Consider the following 18,560-nt stretch of genomic DNA (forward strand, 5'->3'; position numbering starts at 1 on the left):
CGCCTGTCAAACCATAGGTCGTGGGTGCGAATCCCGCCTGGGTAGGTGGTCCCTATCCAGGGCATGCATTTTTGTGTTGTACTTTGTTTATCCTCCGTTGAAAAATCCTCTAAATGGAATGGACTAAGAGAAGATTTATCTTAGACATCTGTAATCAGAATTCTATTTGTGTTATTCAGGCGGCATCTAGCAATAGCATTCACCGTAGGTAAGTATAACTTTAACTTCACCCTCGTCTTATAAACCGGAAATGGCGGGGTTACAAAACATTTATTACAGACTGAGTGGAATTTGAGAAGAATTATCAAATATACGTATAGGTAGATATCTATATGTGATTTTAACGACATCCAGCAAAAGAATTCACAAAAAATATTTAAGCGTTTTATTTTCACCTTCGTCTTAAAAGTCGGAACTGTTGGGTTAGTAATGGTCAAAGTTGCAAACAATACGTGGATTCGGAGTTATAGTACATCCGCCTTGAGCATAGAGTTGAGTAGATCATTATCCTCAGTAGATTACTTCTGATTCATCATTTGCAAAGAAGTTTTGGGCAACAAAGTATGGACGCTTTTCATTGCAGCAATTCGTATGGAAATCCATACAGAATGCTGAGTGCGTGTGAGAGAGATTGATGTTTCCTCTTAGATCCTTTATACTCTTCACGTGTCTTATTTACTAAAGGACTTTTGAGTGTTTTCCAGCCTGATTGAAATTTGACAAGCCTTATTTTAGATATCTGCAAAAAGATACCTATATATGTCATTCAGGCGAGTTCCAGCAATAATATTAACCGTAAATATGTAAGCTTAAATTAGTTCCACCTTCATCTTAAAAGCCAAATTTGGTAGGGTTGCAACACATAAAGATGCGAAGGAGTCATGGTTGTGAGTTTATAGTACGCCCGTCTTATTAGTAGTGCTGAGAGAATCATTATCCACGGTAGATTACTTCTGATGCATCTTTATTCAAAGGATTTCCAGCTATAAAGTGTTGACGCTGTTAATTGTAGCAATGCGTATGGAAAACTTGACAAAATGTTGAGCGGGAGGAAAAGGGATGATGTGTATTCTGAGATTCTTTTGGACTCTCCACATGTCTTATTTACCAACGAAAGACTCGGAGTTTATTCCAGCCTGAATGTAATTTGAATGTATTCATCTAAATATATGTAGATGGCTATTTGCTTATGTCATATAAGTGACATCCGCCAATATTATTCCCCATTAATATTTAAGAATATCTTTAGTTCATTCCTCATATTAAAAGCCGTAAAAGGTGGGCAGCGACTCTCAAAGTTACAAACAAGTCGTGAATGTAAGTTTTTAGCATGTGTCCGCCATAAAAATTGTGCTGAGTAAATCATTTACGCAGTAGGTTACTTTTTATTCGCCAGTCTTAGAATTTTTGGAACAAAATGATGGCGTGGATTAATTTGATTGGGTCAATGCGTGTTACTGAGAGGACGGAATCAGTTCACCTCTACCAGTGGTATTTTGCTTCGATTTCCTTGCCTTTAAGGTTTTTAGCAATACACACTCGTCAAGAATCAACTATACATAAAATACCTATTATATGTATACCTCAGTACACGATAAAAATTATTACTGATATTTAAACTGGGTTTGCCATATAAATCCTGGAAAGTTGAGTATGATATATCTTGTGTTTCAATAATGTTTCTCGCTAAAATACCAAGAAAATAAGCGGCTGGATTATTGGGGGTGACACTCGTACTTTGTTAAAGATTCCAATACGCTGCGTAAGGTTTCTTTACCAAGAAATGACACCGCGTTTATAATCGCCTTAATGGATTAGAACAGCCACTAGTTCTCGTTCAGTTGTTATGGTAAAAACCATCACTAAAACTTCTCGATAGAAATAGAGGAAAAAATTTTTACCGGCCACAGAGCATATTATAACCGTTTATTTCTGATATAACCGAAAAACCTAGTGGACGGCTAAAACCTAAGCGACGAGTACTCGTTGGCATAACCGAAAAGTAACCGGATGAGTGAAACTCGTGGGGGAAACCTTTCGCTACGGAAAAGTTTTTTCTATGGGTCTCAAGTTGAAATGGAACGAGTACTAGGTTATTTTTCGGTTATATCTAAACAACCAGCAGAAATAATCGGACGCCTGAATACTCGTGAAGAAACCATGCAGCTTATCGCTTCGGTATAGGTTTTTTCAATGCGTCTTAACTTGGAAAATGGAACGAGTACTCGGTTACTCTCCGGTATTTGCAAAATAACTTGAGTAAAATAACCAAGGCGTTGGTGTAGCTATTGCGGAAATGGAAAAGAAATGAAGTCCCGGAAATACTATTTTAGTCACTGAAAGCATACCTGCCATGTGGCCAAATTCATGAATAAATATATGAGTATTTAAAAAAATCATCAAATTTACAAGTTCACATGCGTCTTAAGGGTACAGTCACTTCGAGAGTTTTCTACGGGGGACCGGGCCCCCTCGAAAATCTTACGTCATTTTTTGAAGTTTATTTATATTAAAACATGTATTCTGCATGAGCGTAGCAAGGGGGTTCCCGGTCCCCATAGGTAGGGGTCCCAGCGTCCCAAGAAGGATCGTCGCTTCACTGAAAAATTCGGGGGGGGGGGGGGGCGCCGCCGGTACCCCCTAGACATCGGATGAGCTGGAAGGTTAAGGGGGGCCCGGACCCCCATAAGTCTCGTAATCCCCCAGAAAATCAGGGGGGGTTCGGGTCCCCCTAAGTTTTTTCTTTCAGATGCATTTATTTTCAAGCACGGCTGTACCTGGAGGGGTTCTGGGCCCCCAAAAATGGTCGTAGTCCCCCATAAAATTTCGGGGGGGGGGGGGGGTCGGACCCCTCTAACTTTTGTTTTAGATTTAGTTATATTCAAGCACAGTCATCGGGGTCGGACCGAGTCAAAAGCCCTCTGTTGGAGAATCTAGTTACCAGATTTTCGGATGAATGTTATGAAAAAGCCGGACGAAGTTCAAAAATGCAATAGTTTTTTCATAAGAACCGAAGATATGCAATTTTTTATGTTGTAATCTGAATATTACCAGTGTTTTTTTCTTCCGGTTTAAATACTCAAGTACTCTGATCACTCAAAGTAACCGGTTAACCGAACACCGGTTTTTTTTATCATAACCATCCATACCTAACAAGAAAGTGATTTTTTTTGGGCGTAACACACAATTGTAGCAATAGCCTCAGCCAGTGCCAACAACTTTGCCCCACTTGGAAGGCTGAAGCATGAAGAAACTGTACAGTTATGCAATAATAAGTGGAAATAATGTTTAACTCTATGCATTAAATGGTTATCCACTTCCACTATCGCCGAAGGATGAATTTACTATAATTCTATGTCATACCTATCGGTTATTTCTTATATTCATCTGCTTGCTTCCAATTTTCTGAGTGGCTTAGAGATGCGAGTGTTTATTATCAATTTCTGCCTGCTTAACTGACTTCCAGCTGTTGCACCGCTCTCCTCAACCACCACCACAGCGTGCAAGACACAGCAGCGTTACCTGTCGACGTCCGGGGGAACTACTCCCGTTTTACTTTTGCCTGCTAGGATTGAGAGAAAATTGAAAATCGAAATGAGTTAGCCGTGCTGATAATTGTGATTAAAATCTCATGTTATCGTGGAATCACCTCCATTCATTGTTTAGTTTCCTACTTATAATAATAATAATAAATAATTTTATTACTCCACACACAAATTACATGACGATATGGCAACAAGTATATTGATATTATTACTTGGCATTAAGGATGCTCGAAGTTAGTGAAAATAGTTATTTGCGTGCTAGGTGTTTCAATTGCAGATTCATCAGCTATCCAAAATTCTGAATTCTAGTTGTAATATAGTTAGTTACTAAAAAAGAATTGATGCTTTTGAGCTATGGTGCTACCGTAAGTATCATGGGTAGACCGGGTTAGGAATAAGGAAATACTGGACAGACTGGGATTGAAAGCAGACCTGTGGAATATTTATAAGTGGGTTGGTCATTTACGGAGACATGATGGGTTAGTAAAGACAATTTTGGAAGGCACCGTGGAAGGAAAGAACAGCAGAGGAAGACCGAGGTTGAATTACATTACCCAAGTAATGAAAGACATAAGCTGCAACAATTACCTGGAGCTAAAATGGCTGGCGGAAGACAGACAACGATGGGAGACTTCTACAAACCAACCCACGGGTTGACTACTTAGAAGAAGTTGTAACATAGCTGAAAATTTCTGTGATGTACTGATTTTGGTTCATTTGATGCCTTATTAAGAGATTGTTACCAAATGCTTTTTTCAACTGGTTCATTTCATGATAAATTTGTAGGTTTAACAAGAATATTGATATTAATACAGCAGAAAAATTGAAATAATTCTCAGTACTGGTGAAATCTCCTCGGATTTTTCATCAATTGCCTCGGGGACTATGGCAGAGGTCATTGAAACGTCGGCCAATAAGAAACTCAGACAGTGAAAAACACGTGAATATTTCACCAGTATCATACGGAAAGGACAAAATCATAATATTCTCAGTAGTTACCTGAGTATTCTTGATCAATAAATTTCCATGCAAATGCCGGTTTCAGACAGTACTGAACATAAAATATTTAACTCTATGGTTCTCTATATAAGAATTAGGAGTAAGTTTCTTTGTCATAAATTTAAATTGAATTGGAATGAAGTGCATGCTACACGTTTATTGACAGAATACCGTAAAATTAAACCATTAGTTTTTGCAAAATCTTGGAATCTATGGGTATGTAGGGAGGTCCTTACCTAATTTTTAGTGATCCGTGTAATTTTTAAGAGAAGAATTTTTTCTTTCACTTGCACAATGATTAATTTTTAATGATTTTAATTATGAAATGAATAGACTTTAAAGTTGGCATTTTCATTTTTATCAGGTTCTGTAATATAAATTATCCATCAGATGAGGTAATCGAGAAGTGATATGTCACATCCTGGGAAATAGAATGCACAGTTGTCGTCTGGGTTGTCCCTGCCGTGTAGGTGTGCCTTGTCGTATTCCGTGGATGATTCTGCGTTCCAGTCCCAGCCGTCCCAAGAATGAGGTTTGTCGAGCTGAGGCATCCTAGGATCAGTAAACGATTCGATTAGGTATAAAAAAATATGTAGCGTTTATATTCGGTTAATAATGCGTGTGCTGACATGGCAGCTGGTTCTAGATATTTTAGAGGATGAAATCTTACCCTATAATTTTCCTTACACAGGGACTCACTTATGGATAGGGGCCTTTCGATAAGCATAGAGCATATGAGTATGTGCATTGCATGTTTTAATTATAAGCATGTTACAATTACTATCCATTGCTAATACCCATTATTCCTCGAAAGTGTATGTGTAACTGTAACATTAATTTTTTAATTTGCCTTACTACCGAAAACAGCCTCTGACAAGGGAGTTTTCAGTAAGTTAAGAATTAAGCGTACGCGAAAATTTATGTCCTGGATCAGGGCAACCTACCGAGCCGGGACTAGAAACCGCGACTTTAAAATTCAGTAAATTAAATTTAAAATTCGTGAATTAAATTCTGAATTAAATTGAATTGGTGAATTGTGAACAGTGAATTGAATTTTAAAATTTAAAATTCAGTAAAATGAAATTTAAGTATCAAAAATAAGGTTAATTGCCACGGTAGCCTCTTACTACAGTTTTTTTACAAGTAAACAATTGAACGCACATGAACATCCATGCTCTGGGGCCACCTACCTCTCCGGACCCCAACCCCGCGATCTCTTCTTTCGCCGGCGAGGATCCGCCTTGAAGGCGGCGGGTATAGTCCTCGCCTGCCAAAGAAGTCTCGATTTCTTGTCCCAACTCGGTAGGTTGCCCCTCTCCAGGGCATGCATTTTCACGTACGCGTAATTGTTATCTGGCTGAAAACTCTCTTATAAGGGAACAAATAGTGCTGTTTTCAGTAGGATGGTAAATAAATAAATTAATGCTATAGTTATACACACTCTTTGGAGGAATAAGGGGTATTAGTCAATAGATAATTACCGTAACATGATTATAATTAAACTATGCGATACACATACTCTTATGCTTTGCTCTTTTCGAAAGGGTCCTATCCATAAATGAGTACAGGGCTTAACCCAGTGTAGGAAAAATTAGAGGCATTTAAAAAATTATAGGCATTTAAATTCTGCGTGTTTATGTTGGGACATTTCGCAGAATTTCTTCGCACCGCGTGAGTTTTTACTTTTAATTCCCAAATCCGTACTCGAAAACCTGACATCATTTGCCCATGGCCCTTTTCCCAGCGACACCATGCTCATCAGTGATTGTTTTGTTTATATTCAGGAGTGGATCCAGAATTTTTTTCTGAGGGGGGGGGGGGCACAAGGGTCTGACAAGCAAGGAATCTTCTAATACTTGAGATTAAAAAAAAGGTACAACGATAACTGTGCAAAATATTCTCTTTATTTTGACATAAAAGTTATTAATATGAAATCAAATTATTGAGGCTCCTTGATACAAAAAAAAAACAAAAAAAAACGTTATGATAATAGAAAAAAAAAACATATTTTCTATTTTTTAAGCGTCGGGGGGGGGCACGTGCCTCCGTGCCCCCCTAAATCCGCCTATCTATATATAATTTAGTTATTTAGTTATTAAATTTACATTTAGTTATTACTGTTCTTTGCTTCTTCATGTTAGTCCCAGGGAATATATTGAAATTTAAATATGTTAGTATCTAATGATGACTGCAAGTCAATCGAATCACGTATGGTAGAGTTAGTGAAATTTAAATGAAGTGGCCAGTGCGATATCTTTGTGAATCTTTTAATATGATGTTCTACCATATCTTTCCGGAAATACTTGTCTTCATTTTAGGCCTAGTATTTAAAATCTTAAGTTGGTATCAATGGGATAAGTTACTTAAACGTTTCTTTCAACCCCTCATGCCTTGCACTCAGCTCCCTCCCATGACCGTACTACTCCATTTCCTCATCCCAAAAACTGCACTTCCTGGTTGTGAGCTTACTTTCGAGGTGGAAGTTGGCCAAAATTTACTTTTTCCTCCTCTCGGAACGTGAAATTCCATAAAATCTGGGGCTTACCACTTAGCGAGCACATAAATCGGGGTCTTGAAATGACGCCTATAAACATAACTTTATTATTATCCCTTCATCGAAATGGGTTTATATATTTTAAGTTCATCTCCTCTCGAGACTCATAAATTTGTTTCAGTATCGCCTCGTCCGGAAAACCATTAGGGATACAGTTGAAGGTAGAGAATTTAAATGGTGGTGTAACGTGTTTTAAGTAGAGTTTCTGGGATTTCAACTTACGAAAATATAATCCTTAGGAACTCCTGCATCAATCCTCCTTTGGGTGCCAGTCTTTGAGCAGCTTCGCAAAGCGTGTGTAGGATGCAGGCTTTGCCATTCAGTCCAAACCTATGGAAAAAAGTGTATTTTTGCTAGGTATGAAATTAAAAAAAAATCATGAACACTGTTTCATCGCGTGAAGAGCTCCTCAAATATTAAGGTTTCTTGGTTAGATAACTTTTACCTACGTAATAGTTTATAGGAAAGTTTAGTGAAGAGTTTTATCTTGAGTGTAGCTCTCTACGGTGTGGAAACGTGGACACAGGAGATGGGGGACGAGAGAAGACTGGAGGCATTCGAGATGTGGGTGTGGCGAAGAATGGAGAAGGTGAAGTGGACGGAGAGGAGGAGGAACGACGAAGTGCTGGACATGGTGGGTGAGGAGAGGCAGCTTTTAGATTAGATACGGAGGAGATTGAAGGCATGGACGTAGGGATTACTTAGCGGGAAGGGAATTTTGAAAACAGTGTTGAGGGTAAAATGTTAGGTAAAGAAGGGAGGGGAAGGAAAAGAATAGGATTTTTAGATAGATTGAAAGAGAGTAAGTAGACCTTACAGCTAACTGAAGAGAGCAGTATATGAAGGGAAGGGAGGCTCCAAGAATACAACAAACTGTTTACAATTTCTGGAAATATACGGTGTATTTGAATTCATTCAAATGAACCGTAGGTAATACCGTGCTTAGAAATCTAGATTGTATGAATGTGACATATTTCGTTATTATTCTCAGCAACAAAGACTTATGATATGAAGATTAAGTGTGTCATCTGCCTTGTATACATTTAATTATTTTTTGTGACTCTATTCCGAACAGATATACCAAAAATTTCCTTGTGCATATTTGGAGATTATCATTGAGTTTTCATAAATTCGAGCAGAAATTCCTTTTATGTGCATGAACATGTTTGAAAGCATGTGTGCTTTTAAACTTTAATGGCTCTTTGTGTAGTTACGTTTCTTTATGAAAAGCACTCGGCATGTGGAGAGAATGTTTATGTGGATCAATGGGTTATCAACTCTTTTTGCTACTATAAACCTCATTACACGATTCCCAGAACTTGCAAATTCTCCCCTTTGAGAAATATTTCCGTTCAATATCTCACAACTATCGATAGGTTACGGGGGTACCTCGAAGTGGCGAAGTAAATATCGTTTTCGTGAAATGCCAGTATGTCACTCACATTTTCCTCTACCCTTTGACGCCATAAAATTGGACTTCCCATTTAATTTTATAATTTTTTTGAAATCCCTTTAAATTTCTCTTCATTCTTCTGTGACAATTGTGTTTTGGTTTAAAATAACGCAGTTGGAAACTAAAATATGCTTGTGGTTTTTTAGAAAAAACCGATAGAAGATCCTGCATAGTCTATGAATCATGTTAAAAGTTAATGTAGTCTCCTGACCTCATCCCTGGAGTTATTGGAAAATAAATAATGTAAGTGAAGTTAAAATGAAGTATTGAAATGGTTTCAGAATGAAAATTGGCTGAAACTGCTGGAAATTGCCCAATATACTTATGCACGCATCACATCTTGTTATTTTAATGTCACTAAATATTTTGATTCCAAGGCTGTCATACTTGAAATAACAATTTTTTTACAAGTGTGTCAAAAGTTTTGGTTTATGGTAGTGAATCTACAGTGAAACTTGAAAACACTAGAACGACCGGGATCGTATGGCTACCTAGAAGGACCTCTACCCGTAATGTTGACGGATAGTAATTATTTTAAATATTTATTAGGATATGTTATAATTATTTGATACATTAATTTAGTATAACCTTTTTCTTTATTTGTCAGTACCATTGAGTACCTCTGCGCAAATCATTTTACAGTAAAAAATTTAAAATAAACATGGGTCACGTCGCTCCTTCTCCCCCAGCTCTGGCCTACCCCTGATCCTTGGCGGATACGCCCCTTGGCGGAGCCAGGGAGGATCCGGACCCGCCACGGAAATATAAAAACGAAATTATTTTCCTTCATGGAAGAAAACAAAAGATTGGAAAATCATGAATTTACAAAACATTTCTTTAAAAAATGATGTTTTTTCGATTATGAAAGGTGTTAAAATTAGTTTAAAACCCCCTACTTAGTAACCTGTTTTTCGAAAATTCCCTCTCCCCCCCCCCCCCCCGAACGAAGTTTTTGGCTACGCCACTGCACACGCCACTTGGTATGACAGATGTGCCGGGTCTTTCCATTCATAATGTAATAAGGAATGTTAAATGCATGAATGTGCTGACTAAAACATTAAAATATAATAATACACAATATAATGTAGTAATTTAATGATTTAAACACGCGTTACCGTTACTGTTGAAATAGAAAAGTTTAACACGGCATTTTAATGGGTGGAGATCTTTTAAGGTAGACATTGGTTATATCACCATTTCTACAGACAGTAGTTATACCACCTGTATGTGAAAATATAGTTTAATTTTAAAACACGTAACACAAAAAATAAATACAAGTTAGAAAAAATGAAGGCGATCGAAAACAATTCTAGAAACTAAGATTAATTAAGTAGACGGGTTACCTACGTTCAAAATTACGGGTTACCTCTACTTCCTTAGTATAATTTTTTTCTGATCTACCAACATTTTTTTATCCACCTGTACTTACTTAGTCTGAAATTTGATTAATAACAGCAAATACTATGAGTCCACGATGATATCATAAAGAGGTCATTCAGATACTGATAAATATCTGAATATTTAAGTGGAATTATCAATACAAAATTTGAAAACTACATAACTTGAAATGGGGCGATGCAGGTAAATAAAGATCAGTAATACATAAGGAAACTCCTGAACTACTGGTTCTTCTATTGTCAACTCACGCCTTGAGAGCTTCTTCTATCCGCCGGTAGAGTGTTCTTCTGTCCCTTCTCTTCGCCGGGAAATCGTTGTCCAAGTCGAGGGATCTCAGCTCCCGGCTTGCCTCATCGCCTTTCGCCTTGCCCTCTCCTCTCAGCGATTTGGTGTCGTTGGGAAGTTCGAAAGAGATGCCATAACCAAGGCCGTGGGTGAAGATTAAATTCGTGTCGGAGACCCCGAGAGACAAGCAGATGGCTAACTGAAAATAATGTCGTAAAAGTGATCTAGGAACATGGAAGTAGCTGTTTTAATGGCACATAGAGTTTCCATGAGCTCAAAAATGACACGAATTTAGCATAGCGGGAGTTCTGAAGCGGCAGTAAGGCGTAAGTTTATCAACTTCCACTAATGGGATTACGGCTAGTTTGTTAGGATGTCTTTGCAAATATTCAAGCAAAGAGATTAAGAGCAAGAAAATTTTGAATTTAGATTAAGAACAGAAAATTCTAAGAATCCGTAATTGTAGCATTAAAAGAGATTGTTAAGATTTTTTATTTATATCTGAATGTTTAAGCGGAGTTATCAGAATATAATTTGAAAAGGGGTGATGTAGACGGGATATGAAAGGGTTATGCCTTGGTTTAAAATACATAGTTTATTTATCCCTTAGTACATATTTTCACCCGTTCACGTGATTACTGGTTTATTTTTATTTTTAATAGCTGAGACATACTATTTTCATGACATATTAGGGCTAATTTTTATTAAGCCTTATTTCCCTTAGAACATTGAGTATTGTATGCAGGAGTACTTTTTGTGCTGAGCAATTGGAAAATAGCCGTAAAAATGACTTGCATCAAGTCGTTTTTACGCTGGTAGCTTTAAGTTTGGAGTGATATGATGAGTTTGTGGGAAAACCTAAGAATATTGAAAACTATTCTTGCCGTAATATAACACAATCTAGAAAAAAACACCCTAAGGATACCACCTACACAAAGGGATATTTATTAATTTCATTGCCCCGAAAACAGCTCATTTCAGGCCTTTTACATCGGGGGAAATGACATGAAAGAAGGGCTATCACACACAACCATTTCCTGGGTAGGGGCTACCTACCCAGACGGGACTCGAACCCGCGACCTTCGGTTTGGCAGGCGAGGACTTACCCCCGCCGTCACCAAAGTATGTAAAACACTGCGATAACCTACTAATTATAAGTTAAATGAGTAGTTAGTTACCGATGAAGAACTTCCTTCCGGGAAGGTAACGTATCTTCGCCTCCTTATCTTCACCTTTTCCTCGATGACCTGTGCACTGCGGTTAACCTCAGAGTCGAATGGGGAGAGGTCATCGTCCACCCACGCGCCAACGCCCCCGTCATCCCCGCCCTGCGCCCCCTGGGATCGCCGCGAGAAGTCGCCCCACATTCCGAGGCCAGTAGCGTCCTCCGGCATCGAGAGATAGGCGAGCAGGGCCGACAAAAACAGGGCCACCCTCAGTGGAGTGCCCGACGCCATGTTTGCCCCACTCGACTCAGCTAAAAATAATTAAATTATTTAAAAAATAGGTCTTAAAACGTGATATTTGGAAACATATTTTCTCATCCTAATCAATGGATTATTTATGGTCATTCATTAGAATAATTTATTGTAAATAAATAAATTTCACCGAGTGTGAATTTCAATACAAAAAATGCTTAATAAAGCCGGAATGCAAACCCGGGTCTCCAAATTACCAGTCACGTATGCGGCTAATTACACCATCAGGCTAACTTCTTCCATGGCGAATCGCAAATAGTATAATAAATAGGTTACCTTGGGCAAGAAATCGTAATTCATTGAATGAATGAGATAGAGGAATGGGTACTATTAGCGATATTTTTATTCCCCACAGTTGGCTGAATGCCCTCAATGATGTAAATGTTTGTGCAAAAATACTCATGTCTGTGGTATACGTCATCAATTCTCAAAGATAGCAATCCATCTCACTACAAGAGTACATGTCGTCACACAGACAATTTATCGGTAATTTTTAGAATATTCATACGGCTTCATAGCGGCTACCACTGAAAGGTGGACCATGTAACCACAAGCTAAGTAAAAAGCATGTGACAGCACACGGAACGAGAAAATTTGAGTGGAAAGGTTTCTGATTGTTGATCCAAGCTCCTTGGCCCAAGGGAGCAATACTAACCGAGCCATTTGCACACAAAAGCTGTGCGTTAATATTTTACGAACTTCACCTGCTCCCTCGATAATTCTCGCGAAGTCCCTGATGGGAAAAGAGTGTGGAAAAGTTCTACATCCCGCGCCTGACTCGGCTGTTGTTTCGAAAAGTTTTAAAAGTGTTGTTTTTATCTGAAAATAAGAGCTATGCACACTATTTATTCCCCATATCACTCTGGTGGGTATTTTTATACTACTGGCTGGGAGCATAGCCGTGATAGATTCCTTCTCACCGAAGAGTATAAAGCTCGTGATGGTGGAAGATAATCGGATTTTATATTACTATGCAAATGGTAAATATTCTTTTTATTGCCATCGTGCATGAAAGCCACATAATTTTTGAGTTCACCATTGTACAAATTTGTAAAAATACTTTAATTGTACATAATTTAACATTGTACAAATACTTTAATTTTTTAATCAGAATTCTGAAGAATAGAGCAGGTTCACAGTTTATCACCAAAGTAAAGCAAATTTTGCAATGATATTAATAAATTAGCTAGTTTGGTTTAGGTTTTAAAGGACTCGTGCTTCATGTTCCAGTAGCTCATCACCATTTAAAATTTTAGTTTCCCATCTCTCAGGAGAAACTCGGTTTGCCTTTCAATTTTAGTTCTCCTGTGCTTCTCACATAGAATCTTACTCTAATGGTTGCATTATTCAGTACGTCGTTAGATTAGCTCGTTCGATTAAATTCTTCCTCAAAGCCGACTTGCAAATTTCGCATTCTTCATCAAGGATCGAAGTCATGTTAGCTGTTAAAAAGGCACATTCAGTTCATAACATATTGTGTTTAACGGGACGGGAACCATAGTAATTAGTTAATCATGCTAAGTTTTTTCAGTGTGGAACCAGAACGAAGGCCGGCGACCAAGCAGCACCAAAAATAGATTTTTTTTGATGAGTGAAAATTTGTTGATACATCTATGCAAAATTATTATTTTATAAGGAAAGAGGGACTTTTTACGTCGAGTCTGGTGAGTGCTTGTCACATCGTAGAATAACGGTTTCCACATCTTTCCGGATGAAATGAAGGTACAATACATTTTAGCCCATTATTTCTTCAAATAAAATCTTCTTTGCGCTCTGAACTTCAGTGGTTGATGCACAGAACTGGCGCGAGAAAACAACATTGTCAGTAGAACCCTGTAAACATGTTCTAATTTAACCTGAGTATTTATACTTGAACTATCCTTGTGTACCAATTTTGCTGAGCGTAATAAATGCAGGGCGTTGGAACGTGAGTGATCTTGATATTGTATATCATTCTCCGGCGTGGAACACGATGGAGAATTATATAAAGTATATAAACTGTTCTTCATGCGATTGGATATTTTTCAGAGAAATAGCTGTGGGATATGGACTATAGAGATGTAGAATCAAATAATTTTCATCACGTATTTGCACTTATTACGTATTATATGTAGGGCATACATAGGGTACGAATTTTCCAAGACGCAGAAATTATACCAGGTTGAATTCAAGGGTAGTAGCTGCTCTTATTTTTATGCATTCCACTTACCTTTTCCTGATGCAATTCAACGAGTCGAGAAAGGCCAGAGAATCTTTCCACTGGGAAATATTCACGTGCCAAAACTGTCCGTGCACTTTTGCCGACGATCCGCCGGTTGTGGTTTTGAGAAGTCGTTGTCTTTTGGGTGAGTTCGGGATTTCACCCGAACGGATGAAAAGTTCGATGAGAAAAAAAATCCAATTCTCTGGAACCCAGACTCGTACACTGGCACAACAAAGGGTGAAATCTTTCGAGAGAAGGAAAGAACGGAATAGAATGTTGGAAAAAATCATGGAAAAAATGAACACTTTTTGAAAAAACCCTCACCTCTTTCGGCAAACGGCATTCAACTGTCTTCACAGCCCGTTTCACCAATCTCCCGCCAGAGGGCCGACGGAAGAGGTCTCAAGGCGCGGGAGGGGTGCCAATAGCCGGGTGTTTGGTTGGTGTGAGAGTACTAAAGCATCAAAGGGGTGTGAAAAGCATCGTTTTTAGGCTTTTTTTTAAAGCCGTCTATGAACGAATCACGTTTCTTCACGTTTGAGCGGCCAATAAACCCTGGAATATGCATTGACGGATCATGAGAGGAAATGAATAGTTTTCGGAGATGATGCCATGCTTGTATCGCCTGCTCATAAGAACCTGCTTACCTTTGGTTTACGCGTTTTTCCAACCTAATATGGTATGATATTTGGAGAAGGCCAAGCGCAGCTGCAGTCAATTGCGCTATGAGGGAATAATATGAGAGGCAAGGGAGGAGAGAAAGCCGGTGTCGGAAATAACATGCTCTTAAAGAAAGGCGCCAAGGAGATCACGGCTGAACATCCTATCCGACGGGCAGAGTGTTGCGCTTGAAATGTCCTCCACGCAACATTCCAACATGGATCGGAAATTTTCTGCCGCCGTCGGGGTTTGAAACCGATTCTTTGGGTGGGAAGTCAACACTTTAGCCACCACACCAATTAAAACCACATTTCCAACCCTTAAAGCGGCAGGGTTTGCAATGCTAATATTAAGCATTGGTAGGTAATTGTAAGTTCAGATTTCTAAGTTTTCGACAAAGGCTGAAAGTTATACTTAGCATCTTTGGATTGCTGTGGTTTTTTCGATAGTAATTCGACCCTATTGGATATACAAACCAGGTTGAAGAGGGAGGTTCAGGCTCTACCACCGTATAGATATTATGGACTTCAGGATCTAAAAGAACTTCCTGCCTATTCAAGTATTGAGCTTCCTTTTAATTTAGTCAAGCAACTCAGAAGCAGAAACAGCAACACCGAACATGTTATTTGTAGAAACTGCTGAAGTATTAAATTGCAATCTCAACAGAAAGGAACCTGTTTCAAATATTTATTTTTCAGTCCTTTTTCCCGTCTCCATAGTCTCACTCACGCTGTGGTTAGTTAGGATTTTGCAGTAATGCCTGAATTTTTCAAAATTCAGTGTTTTTTTATTTATTTTCAGTTTAGGGTCTTAAGGAAACGATTGTGGTGTTCACTGAATATTTTCTTTCAGGGGTGAAATCACCATAAATTGGTAAAATGGTTGATTACGTTTTCCAATTCTCAGCGTAAGGTGAATGGTGATGTCATTCTGATATAGCGGGGTATTATGAGAGAAAATAGGCGTTAAAAACCTGCATATATCCGTGTTTGCTTATCTATTTGGAGGTAACACATACTTCTTTTTATAGATGCTATTCACTGAGCGAGTTGGCAAAGTTATTCAATATTCCCAATACTGCGTTTTTGAAATCTTTTAAATCTGAAGTAACCATAAACGTTATAAGATATTATTCTTCAGTTGGTCATTGGATGTGCTGTCTCCGTTTTCGGGTGTAAATGGTTTTGAAAAACAACTTTTCGATGGTGTTCCTCGGTAGTGCTAGCATTAAATTGAAAAATAAGGAGTAAATTGGTTTTAAAATAATTATTTCCCTGCGAATTCATATAGCGAAGTCTTATGAGGATTACCAACAATTTAATTTGTTGTATATCACCAAATTTTCCATGGACTACTCGTTCATCGTCGTAATGGTGAAAGACTAATTTTGACAGAACCATAAACGTAGAACTCGAAGCATTCTGTTAACGGAGGAAGAAGCCTTGACCTTATCCAGTCAAAATTATTCAGACAATTGATAAGCCGAGAAAGAATTACGTCATAATCCATGTGTTAGTTACGCTTGCAATAAAGTACTTGCTTTTGCGAGGAACAGCATTTAAAAGTTATGTGTTTCATTGAGTTTTGATTCAACGTGATGAGTTCTCTTTCTTTTCATCTAATCTTTCACCATGATGATAAAATTTTGTCTCCGAATGTACGTTAGCAATGCCCAAGAAATTAAACCGGTGAAAATCCCGAAGAGACTTCACACAAGTAAATGGATTTCTCTTGGCTCATTTTCGCGCAGATGGAGTTTTTTAAAACAGTTTAAAATTCGATCGAATTGGGAGCGTGGATAAAGCATCACAGATTAGGGCCTCCTCTTTTCTGTCGACATTTTTGCGGCATAGACTTTGATTCGTACCTCTATTTTCAAAATGTTAGCTACGTATACTTCTTCAGTACCTATGATACGTATGTCTAATGATGCAACTGACTTGATCTTGAGGCATTGAAAAATGAAAGCGTCAATAAGAGGGATACGGTCTCCGTGAGTTGACAATCACTTTCAGTGTTGTTTTAAAATTTTCACGTGGGGTTTTGCAAGTGGACGTATTCTGATATAGCGGGCCTGTCATAATTGATGGGGTAAACTAGGAAGGAGAAAGGACTCTTACTTTGCCGTCACGGTTGTCTGAACTCACTCTCCTCCTTCGTGACTAACGAGCAGCAGGGTCGACGGCCGACTCAATTTGAGAGGTGCCGGGGAAGAATGACCATGGGTGAACTCCATGTGGTGTTTTGACGACTAGGCATGTGTTATAAGGGGACATATCATGGTTGTTTGAGATAAGACGGAATTTTAGGGAAATGCCGCTGAGCCGCCGTTATTAAAAAGAAGTTATTTAACCCTTTTAGTTCGGCGGGCCGATATACCGGCTCTTACGTAGTCCATTATTTAATCAACTTAAGGCTGGATGGCGATACATGGTGGAACTTGGTGACCGGAAACATAATAAAGATACACTGTAGTGTGTTCCACAAACGTTTTAATAACCGACCCAGGTTTCGACAATACACTTTGTCATTTTCAAAGGTTTGAAAATGGCATAAGTAGTGTATTGTCGAAATAGCATTTCACCTTTGAAAATGACATAGTGTATTGTCGAAACCTGGGTCGGTTATTAAAACTTCTGTGGAACATGTAGAAGTGTATCTTTATTATGTCTCCATTATTCAATTTGCTTTAACTTATTACATTATTACAACTTATTTCAATAAACGGAAAACTATTTTGTCAATATTAACCAGTTTAACCTCATAAATAAAAAAATGGATATGGATATGTAATAAAATCGCTTTGCATTGTTTTTTGCGTAGTTGCAAGCTTTTATGAAAAAAAACCTCCGAATTTCCCGCCAGTACCCTATGAAGAAGGATAGCACAAAGCGGGTTATGTTTGGCGCACTTTCTCGGCTAGCAAAGTTATACAGTGATTCGTACCCCATCTTTACATGAAAGCACTGTGCAATGGAGTAGATTTAATATTATTATTTGGTTTTTCAATTGTGAAGTTGGCCGAAATAGTAAATGCGCACTTCTGACTACCCACCGCTTGGAGCTGGCGCAAAAAAAAGTCGCCAGAGAATTTATCTTTAGTTAGCAATGCTTTGGTAGCCATGCGCGGAAATTGGTGAATTGGGATGGAAAGGTGGTCAGGGGAAGGGGGTTACTCACCCGGAGCACGGTGTGTATTCCACGCCGTAATGTGGGAGGTGAATGGAAGTTGTTCGACTTATACGAAAGATCTGAAAAACATCATAATACCGAAGTGTGACTTTACTCTTACACCCTTGGCCCGCATCAATTTCTGAACTGATTACCTGCAGGCGAATAGCTGTGCCATTACTAGTCTTCCTGGTACGTCTTTATCATTTTTATCGTAACAAAGCCAGAAATTTCCCCTACCTTACGTCTACCTCTTGCTATGCTCGCAATGTTATCTACAAAACATTCATGCCGCGCATCCTAGTTTAATTAGGAACTTCTATAGATTAATATTTCATGCTCCGTATTGATTTAATGACAACTCATTCATCGTTTGGGTATAGTGTGGCCTAAAATTAAATATGCAGTTCCCACGAGCCACAACTCAGAGTGAAGCTAGCAAGAAGTATTCGTAAGTCGATCGACAATTATGAACGCTTTTGAATGCGGGCGAGGCAATGGATGCATGAGGTGGATTGTGGGCCGAAGATGTGTTCGGGGGCTAGTTGGGAGTAGAATCACGGGGTTTACACTGTCAAGTGGGTCTTGTATGGGAAGAAAGCTATAACTCCAGCTACACACAGGCGTCATAATGTTCGAGAACAACCATCATTACCTTTCATCCGTTGCAATCCAACCTACGTTTGAACAAATTGATTGCGGGCAAGCATGACTGCCCGTGTTCGACATGTGTAATTAATAGTCTTCTTCACGAATTCAAACCATTATTCCCGTCACAGAGGTGTGTCTTCGATGGCCTCTTGGTATTTCGTGA

The 18,560-nt window shown here is 38.6% G+C and overlaps 1 protein-coding gene across 1 annotated transcript; it reads right to left on the bottom strand.

Annotated features, from left to right (window-relative positions):
- Positions 1-4,930: 4,930 nt before the first annotated feature.
- Positions 4,931-11,707, bottom strand: LOC124166468. Its single transcript, XM_046543998.1, has 4 exons — positions 11,413-11,707; positions 10,198-10,433; positions 7,321-7,428; positions 4,931-5,096 (listed from the first exon to the last, which is right to left on the bottom strand). Exons 1-4 carry the CDS (start codon positions 11,689-11,691, stop codon positions 4,931-4,933), a joined length of 789 nt encoding a protein of 262 aa, XP_046399954.1. The 5' UTR covers positions 11,692-11,707.
- Between the last annotated feature and the right edge of the window lie 6,853 nt (positions 11,708-18,560).

Source organism: Ischnura elegans, chromosome 10 (assembly GCF_921293095.1).
Source record: "Ischnura elegans chromosome 10, ioIscEleg1.1, whole genome shotgun sequence".
NCBI classification, from domain to species: Eukaryota; Metazoa; Arthropoda; class Insecta; order Odonata; family Coenagrionidae; genus Ischnura; species Ischnura elegans.

Bases quoted from the DNA above. Each gene is read 5' to 3' on its own strand.
- LOC124166468 (XM_046543998.1), bottom strand. From the start codon at position 11,691: ATGGCGTCGGGCACTCCACTGAGGGTGGCCCTGTTTTTGTCGGCCCTG. The intron at 7,429-10,197 runs GTGAGTTGACAA...TTTTTTCCATAG, and splicing joins ATAGAAGAAGCTCTCAAGGC to GTTTGGACTGAATGGCAAAG. The intron at 5,097-7,320 runs GTAAGTTGAAAT...TACTGATCCTAG, and splicing joins TTCCTAAGGATTATATTTTC to GATGCCTCAGCTCGACAAAC.